Genomic DNA, 18990 nt, shown 5'->3' on the forward strand with positions numbered 1-18990 from the left:
AGTGCTTCTTCACCTGAAAAACATGGGAATGACTAACTGGGTACTAGAAAAGACAAGTATCCTCAGCTCGTGAACTTGTGTGGATTTGCACATGTGCCCTGAGAAATCACGCAGGCTCAGTGCTGCAGGTGGCACAGATGAGCTGCAGCCGGGCTACAGCGGGACGTGGGTACAGGTTTTGCCCATGTGGCTCAGGGAGGAGGGGGTGAACCCACAACAGACAGGAGGAGAAGCCAAGGTGCGGGGCTGGCAGCTTGCCTTGCTGTTTGCAAAGGCGATGCCTCTTAACATCAATGCCTGCTTTTCCTGGGGTGTTTGACATCCCATTAAAGGGTCACCAAGGGTATCCATGAAGAAATGCCTCCCTGAACCTATTACATCTGTGATTTAAGCACAGCACTACAGTTCACAGGAGGTCGTGGGACTAATTGCAGGTAGCTCCTGCCCGCGCTGAAATAGGCCGTGCCAGTGCGTCACAGCATCGGGGCTACAGCCCTGTTATACCCACGGACAGCCAAACATAGCAAAAAATGTAGCTCTCACTAATTCGCCCTGCTTTCTGGGAATAGATATGTGGATGCTGTATAGAGGTACACACGAACAGATCCTTGGGAGACAGGGAGCCGAGCTGTGAAGACGCTGCTACAGCCCTAACCTTACTTGAACCAAGTCCCTGGGGTCCCTCACCACGGCGTCTGTGATTTGGGAGCTGGAACGAGGGACAGCAAGCGAGGGGAGGAGGCATGGAGGGAGGAGAGAAGGAGGGAGGAGGAGGAGTTTGCACCAGCGCTGGATAAGAGGCAGGATCCCAGCTGAGCCGCGCTGTTCTGTGCCATGCCGGGCAGGATGGAGGAGCGCTACAGCAAGGCAGAGACCCTCGCCCTGCGGAGGAAACACATCGGGTAGGGGCGGCAGGGGCGGGTGGGGAGCACGGTGAGGGTGGTGGGACCTCGTCCTGCAGGAGCTGAGCCACACGCTACAGGTTCAGCCAGAGCCCAGACGCGTTCACGAAGCTCGTGTCACACCGGCTTCTCTATAGGGGACAGCTTGATGCTACGGGAATCTTGCCCGCGTTGCACTGGGCTGTGTAGGGCAAAGAGAAAAAGACCTGCAGAAAGGGCTGACCTAGCGGAAGAGCAAAGTGTAGTCAGGAAACAGCCCCAAGTGATGATGATGAGGTGTACTTCTTTAAAGTGGAGCAGAGGAGTAGCCAGAGGCATCAGAAAAAGATACGTGCAGCAGGACTATAAGCTTTGAGAAGGAAAGAGAGTAGATGATTTCCCTTTCCAGGAGTTGCCTCTGGGCTTTACAAGTTGGTGATTGCAGTGCACCCAACTGAGGGTAACTCAGTGCATTTCATAGCACTGAGTTACCTGGAAACAGCCGTGTTTATCTGAGACCACATAACCCTTTCTGAAAGTTTAGAATGCTTTCCCTCTGCTCAGCAATATCATTCAACATAATAACATAGCTGGCATATTCTCCAAGAGAGAAAAAAAAAAGGGGGGGGGAGAGAGAGTTTAAAGAGGGCTTTGGATAATGTCACGTGGAACCTGAGTTTTGCTGGAAGCCAGCATGAATTGGGTGCTTATAAAAAGCTGCTTTTAAAGATGTGATTCAAAGCAGTCAGGAAGAAACACTGAGATTTTAGGTGCCTGTTCAGCAGCTCTGAAAATAAAGCCTCCGAGGCATTAGCATTTTGTTCTTGAACATGACCTCTGTGCAGTACAGTCAGCCCTTGCGTAACGACTTTTTGGCTATAGCATAAAACAGCTCTTAACCACCCAGCTTTATTCCCAGAGAGCTAACTGGCTATACATGGCCGTGAGAGATGTAAACAACCAGAGCTACAGCCCACAGATGCAGTGGGACATGTAAGGACCTCGAAGGACTTGCAGTCCCCATGCATGGAGCCCCTTCCAGACAGGGTCAAGGATTGCGGGTGCCCTTACCCGGGACTGCTGCTGTCCTGCTGTGCCAGGGGGCATTCATCAGCCTCATTTCACCACCCCTTTTGAGCCAAAAGAGCTCAAAGGAGGGGGAATGACTCAGAAAACTAAAACGGTGTTATTTTATACATTTTTTTAGGCCTTCCTGCAAAGTTTTCTTTGCCAAGGACCCTCTGAAGATAGTGCGTGCTCAGGGCCAATATATGTTTGATGAGACTGGAGAAAAATACTTAGACTGTATCAACAACGTTGCACATGGTAAGCAGTTTATCTTGTAAGACTGCTTCTGCTGCCTCATTTCTAATAGGAATTGTAATGCACGTCTTTCAAGTGATGATGACAGGGTCACAGGGCTTCTGTGGTTCAATAGCGGGCTGTTTGCAAGTAATACTAATTATTTTCTTCTTCAGTTGGCCACAGCCATCCATATGTGACAAAGGCTGCAACCAAACAGATGGAACTGCTCAATACAAACTCCCGGTTCCTGCATGACAACCTCGTTCAGTACGCTCAGCGTCTTACGGCTACCCTGCCAGAGAAACTCTCTGTGTGCTATTTTGTTAACTCTGGGTATGTCTGCTTAGTTATTTGTTCATAAAGGCTATTTTCTCCCTGTTCAAGATGGACACTCAGAAGTAAGAATTTGTTAAAGCAGGACTTAGTAATTAGCAACAGAAATACTTCCAGTACTGATTGATTGCAGGATACTTTGTCTCTGCAGCTATCATATTTGATATGATGGCTCGGTGCAAGAGAGCCAAGGCATGAGACTGCTCTGCAGAACATCAGGCAATGGGAGCAGAGGAGCTGCTGAGGGCCAGGCTGGAAGTTTAGGTCTCTGTAGCAGGAGCAGACTTGTGTCCTCTGCTGCCTGATGGCTGGGGAGGACGGAGCTATCGTGGAGGGGGGAGACAGGGCCAGCATGCTCTGACAGTTTCAGGGGGTTTTGTGGCCATGTTGTGCTTTCAGTTGCTCACTGCTCTGCGATGTGGTCTTGTTTGTGCCTACAGGAGGTAAATGTTCACAAACAAACTGGGGGAGGGAAATAAAGCATCTCTTTGTTTGCTGTTTGTACAAAGGGCTGTTTTTTTCCTCGCCCTCTTATGTGGCATTTACAGTCACAACCTTAGCATTGTAATCTGTATAGAAAAAGAACCTGCTGTGTCCCCTGCCTCCTCTTCTGTTAGCATAGATTTTAATTGGAAGCCCTTCCTCACTGTTTTGTGGATGTATCTGATGTGGTGCAGGTCTGAAGCAAATGATCTGGCTTTACGACTGGCCCGGCAATACCACGGACACCAAGATGTGATCACCCTTGAAAAGTAAGTACATAGAGCAGCTTGTGTAAATGCAGCCAGCAACTCCTGCAATTACTTCAGAAGCGGCTGTGCAGCAACCCCCTGCTGTTTGTACTGTACTGCCTGCTGAAAGAAAGGCTTTGTTGCTTTCATAGTAGAAGAGGTCAGGAAATAAGTTTCCCTTTTTCACATTTGGATAAACACAAGTTCTGAAGATTTGTGAAAAACAGATTGTCAGTCAACCCAGAAGGTCAGTCACCTGTTACAGTTTTTGAAACATAAATTTCAGTTTGTTTCCCACACAGAATGACAAAGCAATTCATGCCAGAGACGTGAACGATAGTTTGAAACACCACTGCGTGGTCTAGCCACTGGGCTGTTCTGGAAAAGGGCTTTCTGTTTGTGATACTCTGCTGGAAATGCTTCATTTTGGACTTGAGGATCTCGAAGGTCTTTTCCAACCTAAATGAGTCTTTGGTGCTATGATTCCCTGGTTCTAAATAAATAAGCATTCAGTGTTCAAGAAGGATGACCTTGGAGCTCTGCAGTGGTGTTGATTCCCTGCTGTACCAATGCTCAGCTCTTCTCTGTTGAGCGCAGGAGCATACACACAAACCTGAGCAGCTCCAAAATCAGGAGGAACTGAAAGGGCTGTCAGTCCTGAGGAATGTTCTTGACCAAGTCTCTGGGTCTCCCTAGCCTGGACACAACTGTAGCATTGGTTACACTGCTGTTGGGCTGGATCTTTTCCTCAGGTCACAATAAGAAAATCCAACCAGAGCACATCTGTGACTGAAAGGCACAGAGCTTGTTTGACTCAGCTGTAGCCAGATCCCTGTTAGCCCTCCTTGACTAACAGGGACACAATTTGGAGCCCCTGACAGTAGTTTCAGTCAGGAGAAGCTGATGATGGAGCTGGCTCAGTCACTCTGCTTGACTGCAAAGTCTTGCCGGCCCGAACACCACAGGCCTCCAGTTTCCAAGGCTCTGTGGGGTTTTGTTATCCTCTTTACCCAACATGTCCGCTGCTGTCTTGTTGTGACTTATCTTTGTTTTGGGCTGCAGTTCCCTCTGCTTCAAGTTTATGGCTGAATGAAAGTGTTTTGGCCTCAATAGTAACCATCTTCAGCATACTTACAAAGCTTTTATATTCACTCTTCACCTCTATCCCGTGACTGGCTTTGGCCAAACAGTCAGGCCTTCAGGGCAGGTAGGGGTGTGCTGCTGCTGTATAAGGGCCACAACCTCTGTTGCAATGCAGACCCTTGAGAGTCTTTGCAGTGGTGATAGGGCCGAGCTTACAAAGTTTGGGCTGGCCAGAGTGGGGCCTGCAAGGTGGCCATGAGTCAACTGGACCCACCCTGCACTGCTGTTCATAACTGGCCAGGGCAGCCGCTTCAGAGCTGGTGCCATCCAAGGGACATCACCTGCCTGTCCTCACACTGCCATCTGGGTTTATGCAAGAACAAAAGCTCACCCCTGGTTCCAGTCTTGCTAGTGAATTAAAGCCAACAGCAATTTCGTATTGCCTTTGAGAGAAAGATTGAGAGAATTAAACTAAGATCCCATCACAAACAGTGCTACTGTGTTACAAATACAGCCTCTTATTCTGGTTTATTTATAAGCAAAATGGTAAATTTAGCTCTTCTATAAATTTGGTGACTTCAATATTTAACTCTCATGCAGTGCTTACCATGGCCATCTTACGTCTCTGATTGACATCAGTCCCTATAAATTTAATCAGCTGGGAAAGGACAGCAAGAAGGAGTTTGTGCATGTGGTAAGCGAGCTTTTTTTTGTTTTCTTTTCTTTTTGTCATTGTTATGCCTGTTATGTGTTATATTCAATTAGCTACTTCTGCTGTAAATATACTTTCATTCTGCTTTGCTGATTCCAGTGTTGTTGTGGTTTAACCCGGCTAGCAGCTAAACACCACGCAGCCGTTCACTCACCCTCCCCCCTCCCTCTCTGGGACGGGGGAGAGAAATGGATAGTGAAGCCCATGAGTTGACATAAAGACAGTTTAATAAGACAGGAAAATAATAATAGCAATAATAATAATAATAATACAATGATGATAATAGTACTACTACTAATAATATGTACAAACAAGTGATGCACAATGCAATTGCTCACCACCCGCTGACCGATGCCCAGCCTAACCCCGAGCAGTCCGGCCCCCCTCTCCCGGCTAGCCACCCCTATATATTGTTTAGCATGATGCCAGATGGTATGGAATACCCCTTTGGCTAGTTTGGGTTACCTGTCCTGGGTCTGTCCCCTCCCAGCTCTTCCTGCACCCCCAGCCTGCCCGTTGGCAGGACAGAGCAAGAAGCTGAGACGTCCTTGGCTTGGTATAAGCACTGCTCTGCAACAATTAAAACATCGGGGTGTTATCAGCACTCTTCTCATCCTAAGCAAAAACATAGCATTCTACCAGCTACGAGGAAGAAAATTAGCTCTGTTCTAACTGAAACCAGGACAAGTGTACATACACTGTACGCTGTGTGTTTGTCAGTGGACTTAATACAGCAAAATTGTTTGCTTTTGGATTTCAAAGAGTTCTCATTTGCAATGTTGAATTCATTTCTCATTCTCATGTACACTACAAGTTTTCATATTCATTGCACTGTAGAGATACACAGTTTGAGGAAGGTAGCCAATGTCTGTTGTGTTACTTTGGCTAAAGATAAGCAGGACTTTTAAGTCTACTTCAAAAAACTGGAAAGGCAGAGCCCATCTGCACACAGTTCTGGGTATAGAGCTCATATTCACCTTAACAGGCTACCATTTGATTTCCAGCCTGATCTTGTATATCTTACCGTGACAAAAATTATTCTCAGCTCAGAGGAGCACACCAAATTGCTCACAGGTCTTTCCGAATTTTTTATAATGCTCCCTTTATTTACTGAACTTCTTCCAACATTGTTGAAGGTCACACAGATTCTTACTGTGATGAGGATGATGGAAATCAAGTGCCAGACTGGAAAACCCAGTTTTCCAGTTGCAGGAAGGGAAATTCCTGCAAGAAACTGAAATAACTTGACAGATGAGGACTCAGTATTATGTCTTAGGGGAGAGGAGGAATGGACTTGAAGAGGTGGATGAGGTAGATGGCTCTTCCAACATTTGCATCCAGTAATGTTGAACACATCACAGGGCTGGCTTTGAGTTTAGGCTCCTGTACATATTTTGGTACAACTCCATGCAGAAATTGAGATTGTGCTAACTCCTGTTATGTATCTATGTGGAAAGACAGAACTGTACCTGTTACAAGAACTCAGAGCAATGAAAAGAAACAAAGGGTAAATGTTTCACGGAAAGATTGCCTTTAAAAATTATTTTTTTTTTATATTGGTCGTTTCAGGCTCCTTCTCCAGATATCTACAGAGGGAAATATAGGGAAGACCACCCAGATCCAGCAAGTGCATATGCTGAAGAGGTGAAAAAAATTATTGAAGAAACACAGAAGAATGGACGCAAGGTGTGTTTCTTGTGCTCTAGAAATACTGAAGATTCATTTATTAGGAGTAAAATGGAGGCATGAAACAGGAAACTAAGGATATGTTTCTCTACTTAGTTTCCCTTGCTTGCCTTTCATTTTCCTGTGATGTATTCTGTCTTCAAAATGTGCCATTTTTCAACCTTATCATAATTTTTCTAGGTATCAATGAAAGGATCAATTATACATTTCTAAATGAGCAGATACAACCAAAACAGTTTAATTCTCTATTTCATGCATTGCACCAGTAGACTGTAAATATCTTAGAGCACAGACTAGCTTTCAGGTCAGCTGAGAACACTACACAATTTCTAGCAAGGATATATCTTAAAGTCTCTATGAACAGAGAAAATATAGAGAAAAAGATAGATTAAAATCTTGATAATATATTTCTGATTCCAGTAGCAAAGATGACTTTGAAGTCATCTGAAAAAGATGAACCTTTCAATCATATACAACATGACCTTGATAAAATCAGATCCTTTCTAAATAGGTTTATTTACAACATGTGTTAATATTTTGTGTGATGGCACAAACATTTAGAGATACGTAGGGCTTGATTCAAAGCCCCACATTCAGTGGAGATTGGAACAATATGTTCCCTTCTAGTCCAATGGACTTGTATCACTCTTCTTTTAATTTCTTCATCAACTTTTTTAATCCTCTACTAACGGATAGTTTTGTGTTTTTTTTCTTCCCTTGTTTCCTTTCTTTTGCATATTTCTTAGGTTTTGGTGACATAGACCTGTGGCAGGACAAGTTGTGCTAAAGGCTAAGCCTCACATGCTATGGGAAGCTTCGTACTCTTTGGCCGTAGCATGCCTCTTCAAATATAGTGTACGGTTCTTTACACGTTACTGCTCGGCCTTGTTTCCAGGAAGACTGCACCAGCCCAGAGAGACTTCTTGATGCTCAGGGAGGGGTTCACAAGTGGTGTGGGGATGCAATCCCTTAAATAGCAGACTTATGCTGAGACTTTGGGGTAATATTGTATCTCTGCATAGACATGTTGACAAGAAATGAATTTTGATGTTCCAGTGTGTCTGATCCGCTGCTCTTGCCCTTCCTGACTTGAAATAACTTTCTTTTTCATTCCTAGCAACTGGAATTATTTCACCTATAGAATTTTTCTCCTCTTATGTCAAGTGCCTCATGCTGATATTTCACTTCTTTAGTTATTTTCATCAGGCAGGGGTGCCCAAAGCATAGCCTCAGGTCATCTTACAGTTCAGCTTCTACCCAACTCTACCTGGTCTTAAGATTGAACAATTAAGCTGATCGCCACATGTACCTCTTACTGGAGAGTCCTGGCATTAAGCAAGTTTTATTCACTTCTTGGAGAAAATTGCAAACACTGGTATGTCTCCTGTAAATGGAAATCTGTAAATAAATTTACAGAGTTCCCAGGAGTCTGTCCGCTGACAGGAGTAAGTGTCTTCAACTTTAATGGCTGTAGGACTGGGGGTTAATGGAGGTCCTTGTATTCCCATCAGGTTACAAAGGTGGCCCTGGCTACTGCAAATTTGGGCACCCCTGATTTAAAAAAATGAAAAAATTCTCTAGCCGTAGCTCCTCAAGAACCCTAAGATGTCGAACCCATTGTGTGATTAAATTAGGGCACACATTTAAACATTTATTTCTAGACTGTTAGATGTTTGTGCAAAGGCCAGGCAGATGAACATAGCTCTTACCTCAGTTTGTTTTTTGTAGATTGCTGCTTTCATAGCCGAATCCATGCAGAGCTGTGGAGGCCAAGTAATTCCACCTGTGGGCTATTTCCAGAAAGTGGCAGAGTACGTACATCACTTTGAAAGGGCATAGCTGAAAATTAACCAAAAAACAAACAAACAAACAATGTTTTTCACTATAGGCTGATCCAATCAAATCAACTATCTTCCTCTCTTGCTCTTGGTTATCTGTGGTTTCTTCCTACTTTTTGAAAAGTATGATTTCGCTTCTATTTTTTATGGAACATCAGCTGACTAATTATTTTTAGCTGGATAATTGTCTTTCCTTTTCTATCTTTAATCTTCAGGCCATAAGTATGATGGAAGATGAAGTTGAACCATCAGAGAGGTAGCCCTGCAGTAAAATTACAGTACTCCTATTTTACATCAAAATACTAGACATTTTTTGTTAACATTTAGTCAACCAATATTTTTTTCAATTGAAATAGCTACAGCTCTGTTTGAATAAGTTTCCAATCTCTGTTGTGCACTCCAGCTCTGTTTTGTCACACTATAAGCGAAACAATTGGCTTGAATGGAGTAGCTGTGAATATCTGTCAGAAATTTGATAAATGAACTATAGGTTCATTAAGGCCTGAGTAAGAGCCAGGTCAGTGAAGGACTCAAGTTCTACTTGCAGTACTTGTAGTACTTGTAGTGCTCAAGTACTATGACAAAGGATAAACTCAAGTTGCGTCACTCAGGATTCACAGGTCTGACTATTCCTGAAAGCAGAGTCCTGGCAGCAGTCTTTGGCATACGAGAGGAAGAACCAACCTCTTCTTAGGCAGACTGCTGGGATGTATGCCAAGGGGGTTAGCCACTTACGCAGTCTCTGAGCATGGTTGTTAGAGCAGCAGCACTGAAGTTCCATACCAAGTTGTGTTTCAGCAGCCACATTCCTTCTTTTTTTACTGTCTAAACTGGTTTCACAGTGGAGATTTTCTGTTCTACCGACATCCTTGTCCTAGATTCAAGACCAGTCAGCGAAGTTAGTCACTCAAGCTATTCTATTTGTTTCCAGGTATGTGCGTGCAGCAGGTGGTGTATTCATAGCTGATGAGGTCCAGGTTGGCTTTGGCAGAGTTGGGAAGCATTTCTGGGCTTTCCAACTGCAAGGTGAAGACTTTGTGCCTGACATTGTCACCATGGGAAAACCCATTGGCAATGGCCATCCTATGTCTTGTGTGGTTACAACAAGGGAAATTGCTGAAAGTTTTGGTGCCTCTGGCCTGGAGTATTTCAATACTGTAAGTTTGTACATGCAGGTTTGTCCTTTTGTTTGTTCGTTTACATTTAGCAGTTACCAGTTGTTCAGGTGATTCACATAACATCTGCATCCATCACTGCATCATATTGCTAGGAGCTCAAGTCAGTCAAAAGCTAATACCTAAGAACAAATGGAGAGACTTTGAAATATGCTCTCTATCAGGTAGTATATCTTAAAATGGACCAGCATGACTCTGGCAAGTCATGCAGTTCATCTCATAGCCATATGGATAAATATCTCCTTAGTCCTACCTCTCCCTCACTCCCCTCTGAAATGCTGACCATATAACACTTCATTTTCTAGGATAGGCTCAGCAATGGGTGCTGTGCAGATGAGGCTCATGCCCTGGCAAACCCTGCTGTGCAGTCATCATCTAACAAAACAGTGACCCTTCACCAGGAAACATCTGAGTGGCATGCATGCCGCAGAGGAGCAGCTTTCTTCTTAAATCCTCTTTTCTGCTCCTGTGACTGAGACTTCTTCCCAGCTACCATGCATTCTCTTTTCTTTCAATGGGGGTTACACCCTACAGTTGAAGAAATACCAGATCTGTCACCCACTGCTCTTCACAGGAGCATTTTGCCTGCATATATAGTCTACAAACCATGAGAGCAGCTTGAACACTTGAGTTGTGAAATCTTCAAATTACTGAAACCCAAAGCTGAGGAACAGGGAGCTCCCTCCCTTGGACTTTGCTACACTGCCCAAACCATGGGGAGCTGTGCTCCACAGCCTTCACAGCACAAAATCTTCACCTCTTTAAGTCTTCCTCACTGCATGCCAAGTAGGAGAAGACAAACAAAAACTACCTGGATAGACATGTATGAATGTTTCTGATGGGTGCTGTTTTCCTATTGTCTTTACTATCAGTTTGGAGGCAACCCAGTGTCTTGTGCAATTGGTTTGGCAGTACTGGATGTAATAGAAAAAGAAGATCTCCAAGGAAATGCTGCACGTGTAGGAAATTATCTCCTAGAATTGCTGGCTGAACAAAAGGAGAAGCATCCCTTAGTGGGAGATATCAGGTAGGTGCCCCATGGCATTTCAGTGTTTCAGAGACAAGATATGATGAGGGGAAAAAATAAAAATAAAATAAAAAGAAAGTCTGGGGTGAGGAGAACCCAGAAATAGGATGCCATGATTATGTTCCACCTCTCTGAAACTGGTCTACCCAAAACTAATACCGTAAATAACATGTTTGTCAAGAAATGTTTCCATACAGCTGTTTAGCTGGGGAATAAATGTAGCTTAGAAGGGCTCTGGGAGCAAGTAGGAGAAAGATCCACCACTATGCAATAGCCCAGTTGCCAGCACACTCTTGGGATGATGGAGACAATCAAATCTCTGGACCATTTCATTTGGAGATGTTAGTGTAGGTATCCCCCATCTCATGTTAGAACCATGATAACCACTCTTAGTTTTTTGTTTTTATTGTTGTTGTTGTTTTTAATTCTTATTTTTGATTATCTGTCTTCCACATTACCTTGTTTTGAGGTTTGCAGGATAAGAAAGCAAGAATATTGTTACCTGGCCATGTAGCCTTAATGAACCAGTTAAATTTATTCAGAAGTAGCTGTTATCGCACTTGATCATCTGAAGTAGCAAGTGCAAAAAGATAGCTAAACGGAAAGTCCCATCCCTTTCTTGTTGTTTTCTCTCTTGCTAAAGTCTACGTTTGAGCAGAAAGCTTGGATTCCTGACACTGGATTTCATTTTTCTATGTTTTATCTCTGCTCCAGGGGCGTTGGATTGTTTGTTGGAGTGGATCTGGTGAAGGACCAACAAAAGAGAACACCAGCCACAGCTGAAGCTCTTCACCTTATTTACAAGTAAATGTTTTCTAATGACTACATGCAGTGATCAAACCCTCCTAATATTCCCTAGCAGTTACTCATTAATTTCAATTAAAACTTCTGTAGCTTCTGACGACATAGTATTAGAAAAAAGAAAAATTTTAAAGTTTAACTTGGCATGAAGGGTCTGACAGGGCACAATATAGTTGTATATCTGTGTTTAACACAACTGTTTCCTCTTTCCACAGGCTGAAAGAGCAGAAAATCCTCCTTAGTGCAGATGGACCACACAGAAATGTACTAAAATTTAAACCACCAATGTGTTTCACTATGGAAAATGCAAAACACGTAGTGGAGAAAATTGATGTACTTCTCACAGGTATGTATGGTTTAATGCTCACAATACTCTTTGTTGTAATGATACTTTGGAAACACCAGACACAATACCATAATGCAGGCTATTATATGCAAGGAAAAGAAAGCAATTATGTTTCCTTCTCCTTGTTCAAGCTGCTGTTCTCAATGCCATTTACTCAAAATAAATTTAAAAACCTCAAATATACTTCAGCCAAACTTCGTAGGCAAAGTCCTGCTCACGATTCTTTCTCTCATAGGCTCAGTGTTCTTATTTATCTCTGGTCACATATGCTAAGTGTGAAGGAGCAAATAAATTAATTCACCAGTGGCCTGAAAGACACTGGTGAAACTTTCCATAGTGCTCTGTTTGTTGTTTTTCTTTTTCTAACTGGCTTCATTGAATATGATTGTCTCACTCAAATTCAGCCTGAAGGTTTTCAGACTCTATTAATCTTCTACCTGGGGATCAATTCAGGGGAAAATAACATCAGGATATTTATCATTAATAACATATAATTAACATAAGGACTCTCCAAGGTCATTCTACACTGAATGCTCCCATCTCCTGAGGTTAGAACAACTGGAGCTAGCCTAGCACAAACCTGCAGGATTCAGCTTTGAAAGGTCTATCTATAGGGTATATAGGATCTACATACCTGTGCTCTGGCTAAGCTGCTAAGCTCATGCTATTTAAACACCCACAGTCCTGATACATTAATCATGTTTCCTTGGAAAAATGCTTTAGGACATATTCTTTACTTTTTCAGTTACTCTCCCATGGGATAAATGCTCAGAGGAATAGTTGATTGGGTATTGTTTCCTTCAGCTAGCAGTTAAACTGACTGTACGCTTACTCACACCTGGTTCTTTTTATTATTTTTTTTTCTTAGAAATTGAAGAGGCAACTGGAATGAAGACAGGAAACAACATATCTGCAAATGCACAATGTAAAAGAAAAGTATGATTTTGTTTTTTTCTTGTGTTTTTTCTTTTTCAATCTTATTCATGTAGGTGTTTGGTGAAGCAAACGACACCCTCATTTTTGGTGGCATGAGAGGCTCTGTGCATTGATACTGAGCTCAGAACTAGTCTGTGGAAAGCAGCCTGAGAGGATAGTGTTACTGGGGCAAATCTAAACAGAGCTGACCTACACAGACCTACAACAAGGAACATTTCATAGACAAGCCCATTGCCTTGTCTGCCCTATATATATGCAAATACAAGCAACCAGACCTTGGGCTGCACACAACTGTGAGCTCTTAAGCAGTCAAGAATTTCACCAGTTCTAGGTATTGAGTGCTACCAATGGATATTTGGCTTTCTAAGCAAGCCTTCAGCCTGGAAGATTTCCAATTTTTAGGGCATTCCAAGGATTTAGTTTCCACTGTAGTGGAATCTTTGAGTATGAATGGCTGACATCCAAATTTGGGATTCCTTAGGTTGCAGCACTGGCTTTGGACAAATCATATATAATTTCTCACACCCTTAAAAATACATGTCATCCACTGTGCTATAGGGAAGCTCACTGAGGCATCCCTTCACAAATTTTCCAGTGATGCTGCAAATGGCAGAGAGGCAAGAGCTCAGCTGTCTAGGGAGACAATAAAGGCAGAGATCGTATGGATTACTGGCTATATGGATAACAGATAAATCTAGATTTGGGGTACAAACTCTTTCATACATTTGTACACATTCGGTTCAATTTATTTCAAAGGTGAAAAGTTATGCTTCTGAAAGAGGAGAATTGGGCAGAGCTTCTTAGTAGGAACCAAGTTCAATGCCCGCCTGTTGAAAGACAAGCATGAGTCTTCATTGATATTTCATTTGTGTTTCAGACTAATGAAGGGGGTTCTCAAGCAGAGTCCACAAATGAAAGCACCAGCCATATGAATGGAGCTGCCTGCAGACAAGAAAATGGTTTTTACCCTGAAAAATGCTCGGTGCCAAGTAAAAGAATAATAACTTGAAGACGGAAAGTTTTCTTTTTCAGTTTGAATTTGTTTTCTATTTGCTTTTGAGATGAAGAGTGCAATAGTTGGAGTCCTAGGATTTGTCTGAAGCCTAGTGCTACCTTCTCTAAATTGACTAAATACCTATTAGCTTTATTAGGAGTTTAAAATACATTTTCAGATATATGAGAACTATACCATGTGGCCTGAAAGCTACATGTGACAGAATGGACAAGTGATTCATGAATATCTTGGTGCTGATTGCAGGCTTGGCATAGGTAAACAAACTCTGTGAAATCTGTGGATCTACTCATATTACAGAGTATGAATTGCTTCACCACCATACAAGCAAATCACCAATCCTATAAAGTTTAACATGATGAACTTAACATGCTATTTTTACAATATTTTAAATTTCAATATATGATATTGAGATGTTAATTACTTTCCATGTTTTAATGGCTGAATTCACAAAACAATACTTGAGAGAAATCATTGTTATCTTCCTGTGTATCTTAGGTCCTATGGACCATATTCCCAGCTGATATAAATTGGTGTAACTTTGTTAATGTCAGTGATGCTCTACCAAGAGTCTACCTCTGTGTGTGTAGAGGCACAACGTTCATGCAAGCCATTCTTACTTTGTGTTCAAAGAAATGAATATGGATCATAATTTTCTATTGATAAAGCAACTTTTATAGAGAACTATTTATATAGAGTAAGATTTTAGTTTTTCTTTTTTTTTTTTTCAAAAGTTTATATATTGAACCCTCTAAGTCCACAAAATATGCAAGTACAGTATAGATAATTTCAGATGCACTGAAATGAGGCTCCCAGGGATAGCCCAGCTTACATTCCCATGGATTTTAGATGTTTTGAAAGCCGTGGGAAGTACTGCCTGATCCTTCTGTAGTGGTTCTGTTACTTTTTGTCAAAGGTGATGAAGAGTTGCACGCCAGTTGCACTGGATCCTGACACATAAATGCCTATGCTAACATTTGATAGATTACTAAAATGAGAGGACCTCTGCATAAAACATACATGGAGCCGCTTTGCAGCCACTGCCTGTCTTTGCTGGAGATATTCTAGCCTGACTTGTGCCTCCTTGTCGGTGTTAGATTTCAGGGAAAGCGCACAAGCCCTGCTTTTCTCTTTTAATATATGCACAACTCTATGCTATGGAAAACACTGAGGGCTTTACAAGTGGTATGTACTTCAGGGAAAAAAAAATCTATTCAATTTTCATACCCTGAGTTCTTCTGTTTCATAATTGCTGCTGACACTGCCACCGATATTGAGCACCTTATTTAATTTCATGTTTTCCACGATTTCTATATTAATATTGATATTTCCAATATAACTTCATCCAACATCCAATGCTGGCTTATTTTCTATTTCATGATTCTTGAATAATTCCATAAAAATAAATCTCTTATTTGTAATTATGAAATCCTCCACAAAGGGTTTTTTTGTTGTTGTTGTTGTTTATTTCAATTTCATTCTTCAGTAACACCCATTTGCTGAGGAAAACCACTTCAGTTTTGGCCTGGGCTTCTCTCCATGCCAAAGCAGAGCTGGCTTGGCTGTATTTCCCTGAGGCTCTTTGTGGTCCTCTGCTGTACACAGCTCTCACCCTCTGTGCTGGAGGTTATCTCAGCTGCCACAGCTCCACTGCTTGCAGGGCTGCGCTGCAAATGGGGCTGGGTCCTGCCAGGATCCATGGCACAGGCCTCTCCACCTGCACAAAGACCCAAATCAACCTCCTTTGGAGAGGTGGTAGAGGAATTTCTTCCAACTAGATAAACCACTGACAGACTAATGTAGTACAAGTACTAACATACCAAAGGCGCATTTCCATGGCACTTTGCTCAAAATCAAGGCTGCCACTGTGCTTTCTACAGATGCTTTGATGTCCTCCTTTAGCCACACATTGGCACTAGCAGCTCCATGGTGGCCTCACAATTAACCTACCCTTTGAAGCTGGGGAAAGCACCTTCCTTACCTGCCACTAAGAGGCCAATGCCTTTCGTTCATTGTCAGCGAATGAACCTGAACATGTTGCACCTGTCTCCCTTCAATTAAAAAAAAAAAAAAAAAAAAATTCTTTCCCTTTCCACCCACTTTTCCTACCAAGGCGTGTATCTAAAGGCACAGCTTAGGTCATTCCCAGTATCAAGTGAGGGCTCCTTACATTGTACCTCACCCACAGCATGCAGAACAAGCAGCATGCTGTTCCCAGCAACTGGGAGGGTGACGCTGAAAAGAACACAGCCCAACAGCCTTATGGCAGGTCATTAATATTTAATTTCCAAAAACATGATGAAGAACTAGAAAAATATCCAATTAATCTAAATTTGGAGGGAAATAAAGGTCGCAGCTTCATAAGAAGCACAAGGAGCCTGGGCCACTACCTGTGTCTTGTTTCTGCACATGCTAAAATTACACGGAGAAACAATTGCTCCGGTTGGATAGTGTTTTACATCCAGTTTCAGCTTCATAAAGCAGGAAGTTCTCTACCTATCTGTTCTGCTAATGGTAGTTAATCATGCAAGGTATAAGTTACTGAGAGCAGATGAATCTTATATTTTCTTTAAACAAGAGAGGCAAGCACTTCTCTGTTACACAATTTTATATGAATTTATGAACCAATCCACCAGTTAACAGCAGTTGAGCTGCTCTTACAAAAATCACTATTACTGTATTTTTGTTAATGTTTTTGCAGTATCTTAGAGTCCCCCAACAAGATTATGCACAACCCCTGCTGTGAAGGGTTTACTAATTAGAAGAGACTGGCTAAAGGATGAAAGAGAGTAAGCAGAAATAATTAAGGCCAGACACGAACAGTTGTTCCGGTCAGTTGAACTGATCAAATATGTTCTGTTCACTGAATAGGTAAAGTACTTCCCAACTTCTTTGTTCCCCTTTTTCCTCTCCTGTCCTGGCTGTGCAGTTCCTGGTTCTGGCCAAGTGGTTCAACCTCCACCCCAGCCCTGGAGTTCATCAGACACCCCTGTAAGCCAGTTCAATTCACTGACCTTGCAGAAAAAAAAATATCCACCTCCCCTCTTTTTTTCTTTTGACATCAGTTTTCTGCGAGGCCAATGAACACTCCTGGAGGGGGTCTGAGCCTGTGCAAGACAAGCAGCAGGAAGAAGAGGCAGTGAGGGAAAGGCAGGACTCCTTCCCAAGTGGGGAACACACTGGAACTACTTTTATCTTTATTGCAGCTCATAATCATAGTTTACCACTATTTCAATCACTTTTACATTGCCCTTTTAGGGCTTTTAAAGAAAAAAGGCTGTTCAGAACAAGGGAAAAGAAAGGACAGTGCTTTCCACAGATTCTGATGAAAGAGCACTGTGAGCGTCTGAACCAGGCACCTGTTAATTCCCCTACATAAAAGCAAGCAGGATTGAACCTTTGCAGAGTTGGAAAGCTGTGCCTTAGAAGGCACTGTTCTGGGGAGAAGAAACAGGATCAAAAGTAGCTATGTCAACATAACATCCCTGACCTGCCAGGGAATCGGAGCATGTCCACATCTGGGGAGTATGCCTCAGCCCTAGCTCCATTAAACACTGCAGTAGAAATGAAGGGACTAGAAGAATTATTGAGAAAAATCGGGTTTGTCTTGTTTACAGAGAAGGGGAAAAAAAATGTCAAGTGTACCAACAAGAAATCTGGATCACAGCAATCTGATCAGTTTTGTGGTTACAGTCTGAAGGAGAGGATGATGTGGGAGACCCAAAGGCCCAGATAGATGCAAATGGCTGGTTTCATTCAGAATCCCTTCATGCCTATTTCTCCACATCACACGTGCACATGCAGGAGTGTTACATTTTTTCCAATGGTTTCTAGATGTATGTGTTTTTTTTCAGACATGCATAAAATACATTTACAATCTTCAGAGATGTAAACTTGGTGGATGCTAACTAGCAGGCAGCCCCCAACGCACCATATTCCAGAGGGGAAAAGCCCCCCACATCCCCACATCCCCAGAAAAAGCAAGCTCTGATGTTATCTGGTTTAAAAAAAAAAAAAAAAAAAAAAAAGAGAGAGAGAGAGAGAGAGAGATGAACAAAGGGGACCAATGGACAAACCTCAAACATTTATTTTACATGTATATTGTTACAATATGCAGTGTATTTCTTTTTAAAAAGGAAAAAGGAAAAAAAAAAAAAGAGAGAGAGAGAGAAAATAAAAAAAAAAAAAAGAGAGAGAGAAAAGAAAAAAGAAGAAAAAATAAAACGGAAAAAAAAAAAAAAAAGAAGAATATTATGAATGGAGACAACATTTCGATTTTAAGGCAGCAAAATAGGACACCCTCATCTCAAACCACATTTTTTCAGCAACAATGTGTAAAAACTAGAGCCTAGAAGCAGAAGTCAGAAACACCTTTCATAAAAATATTTCTATCCATGGAGAAAGCTGATTAAATGTCTCTTGCAAAATGGGGCACAAGAATTTGTGTAGGCATCCCCTGAAGAGTAAGTGCTGCAGATACCCTAAGCTACAAGCCAAAAAAGAGAGCTGTTAAAGAAACGGCACTAGGTAATGTGCTAGAGGAGACAAGGTCAGGGACTGGGATTTCCATGAAACACTATTCATTATATCGTGTGGTTAAGTACTGTATATATGCATATAAGCATATTGTATATAAGCATGTTTGATCTGCCTTGTTTTTGTTGTTTGTTTTTTTCCCTTCATTTAATATAATAATTTAGAAAAACAACTGACTAACGCTTGCATGCAGAGCACTTTTCTTACAGCAGCAGAAAGGTTCATTTACTCTTTCTCAGTGATGACCTTTCCAGTCTGAATCTGGCTTGTGCTGCTGCCAACCAAGCTCTGGCAGAAGGCTTATGCAAGGGAAAACAAGGCCAAATGACAGTGACAGGCTTTCCCTCTCTCTGCCACCCTGAAGCACTTGATGTTGGTGCCTAGTTCCTATGGTTCAGCTGAAAAGGCCTCAGATCCAGAATGAGAAAAGACAAACTGCATTTTTGCATTTGCCACTGACTTGCGATGTGACTGGATTTTATCACGTTGCCTCTGTAGGCTTCAGTCTCCGGAGACGCAGCATATGTTACAAAGGTCGTGAGAGAAAAGTTTACACAGAGGGATTCCTCATGCTGATATTTCATATGG

The 18990-nt window shown here is 42.2% G+C and overlaps 1 protein-coding gene across 1 annotated transcript; it reads left to right on the plus strand.

The window, feature by feature from the left end:
- Positions 1-834: 834 nt before the first annotated feature.
- ETNPPL (ethanolamine-phosphate phospho-lyase) lies at positions 835-15734 on the plus strand (the record flags this gene model as incomplete). The annotated part of the gene is made up of 13 exons (XM_084286258.1): positions 835-902; positions 2089-2207; positions 2360-2519; positions 3197-3271; positions 4934-5027; positions 6615-6731; positions 8460-8542; positions 9501-9726; positions 10617-10771; positions 11486-11575; positions 11788-11918; positions 12787-12854; positions 13732-15734. The coding sequence occupies 13 exons, from the start codon at positions 835-837 to the stop codon at positions 13861-13863; spliced, it is 1518 nt and encodes a 505-aa protein (XP_084142384.1). The 3' UTR covers positions 13864-15734.
- Between the last annotated feature and the right edge of the window lie 3256 nt (positions 15735-18990).

Source organism: Netta rufina, assembly GCF_964035555.1.
Source record: "Netta rufina genome assembly, chromosome: 4".
Taxonomy (NCBI): domain Eukaryota; kingdom Metazoa; phylum Chordata; class Aves; order Anseriformes; family Anatidae; genus Netta; species Netta rufina.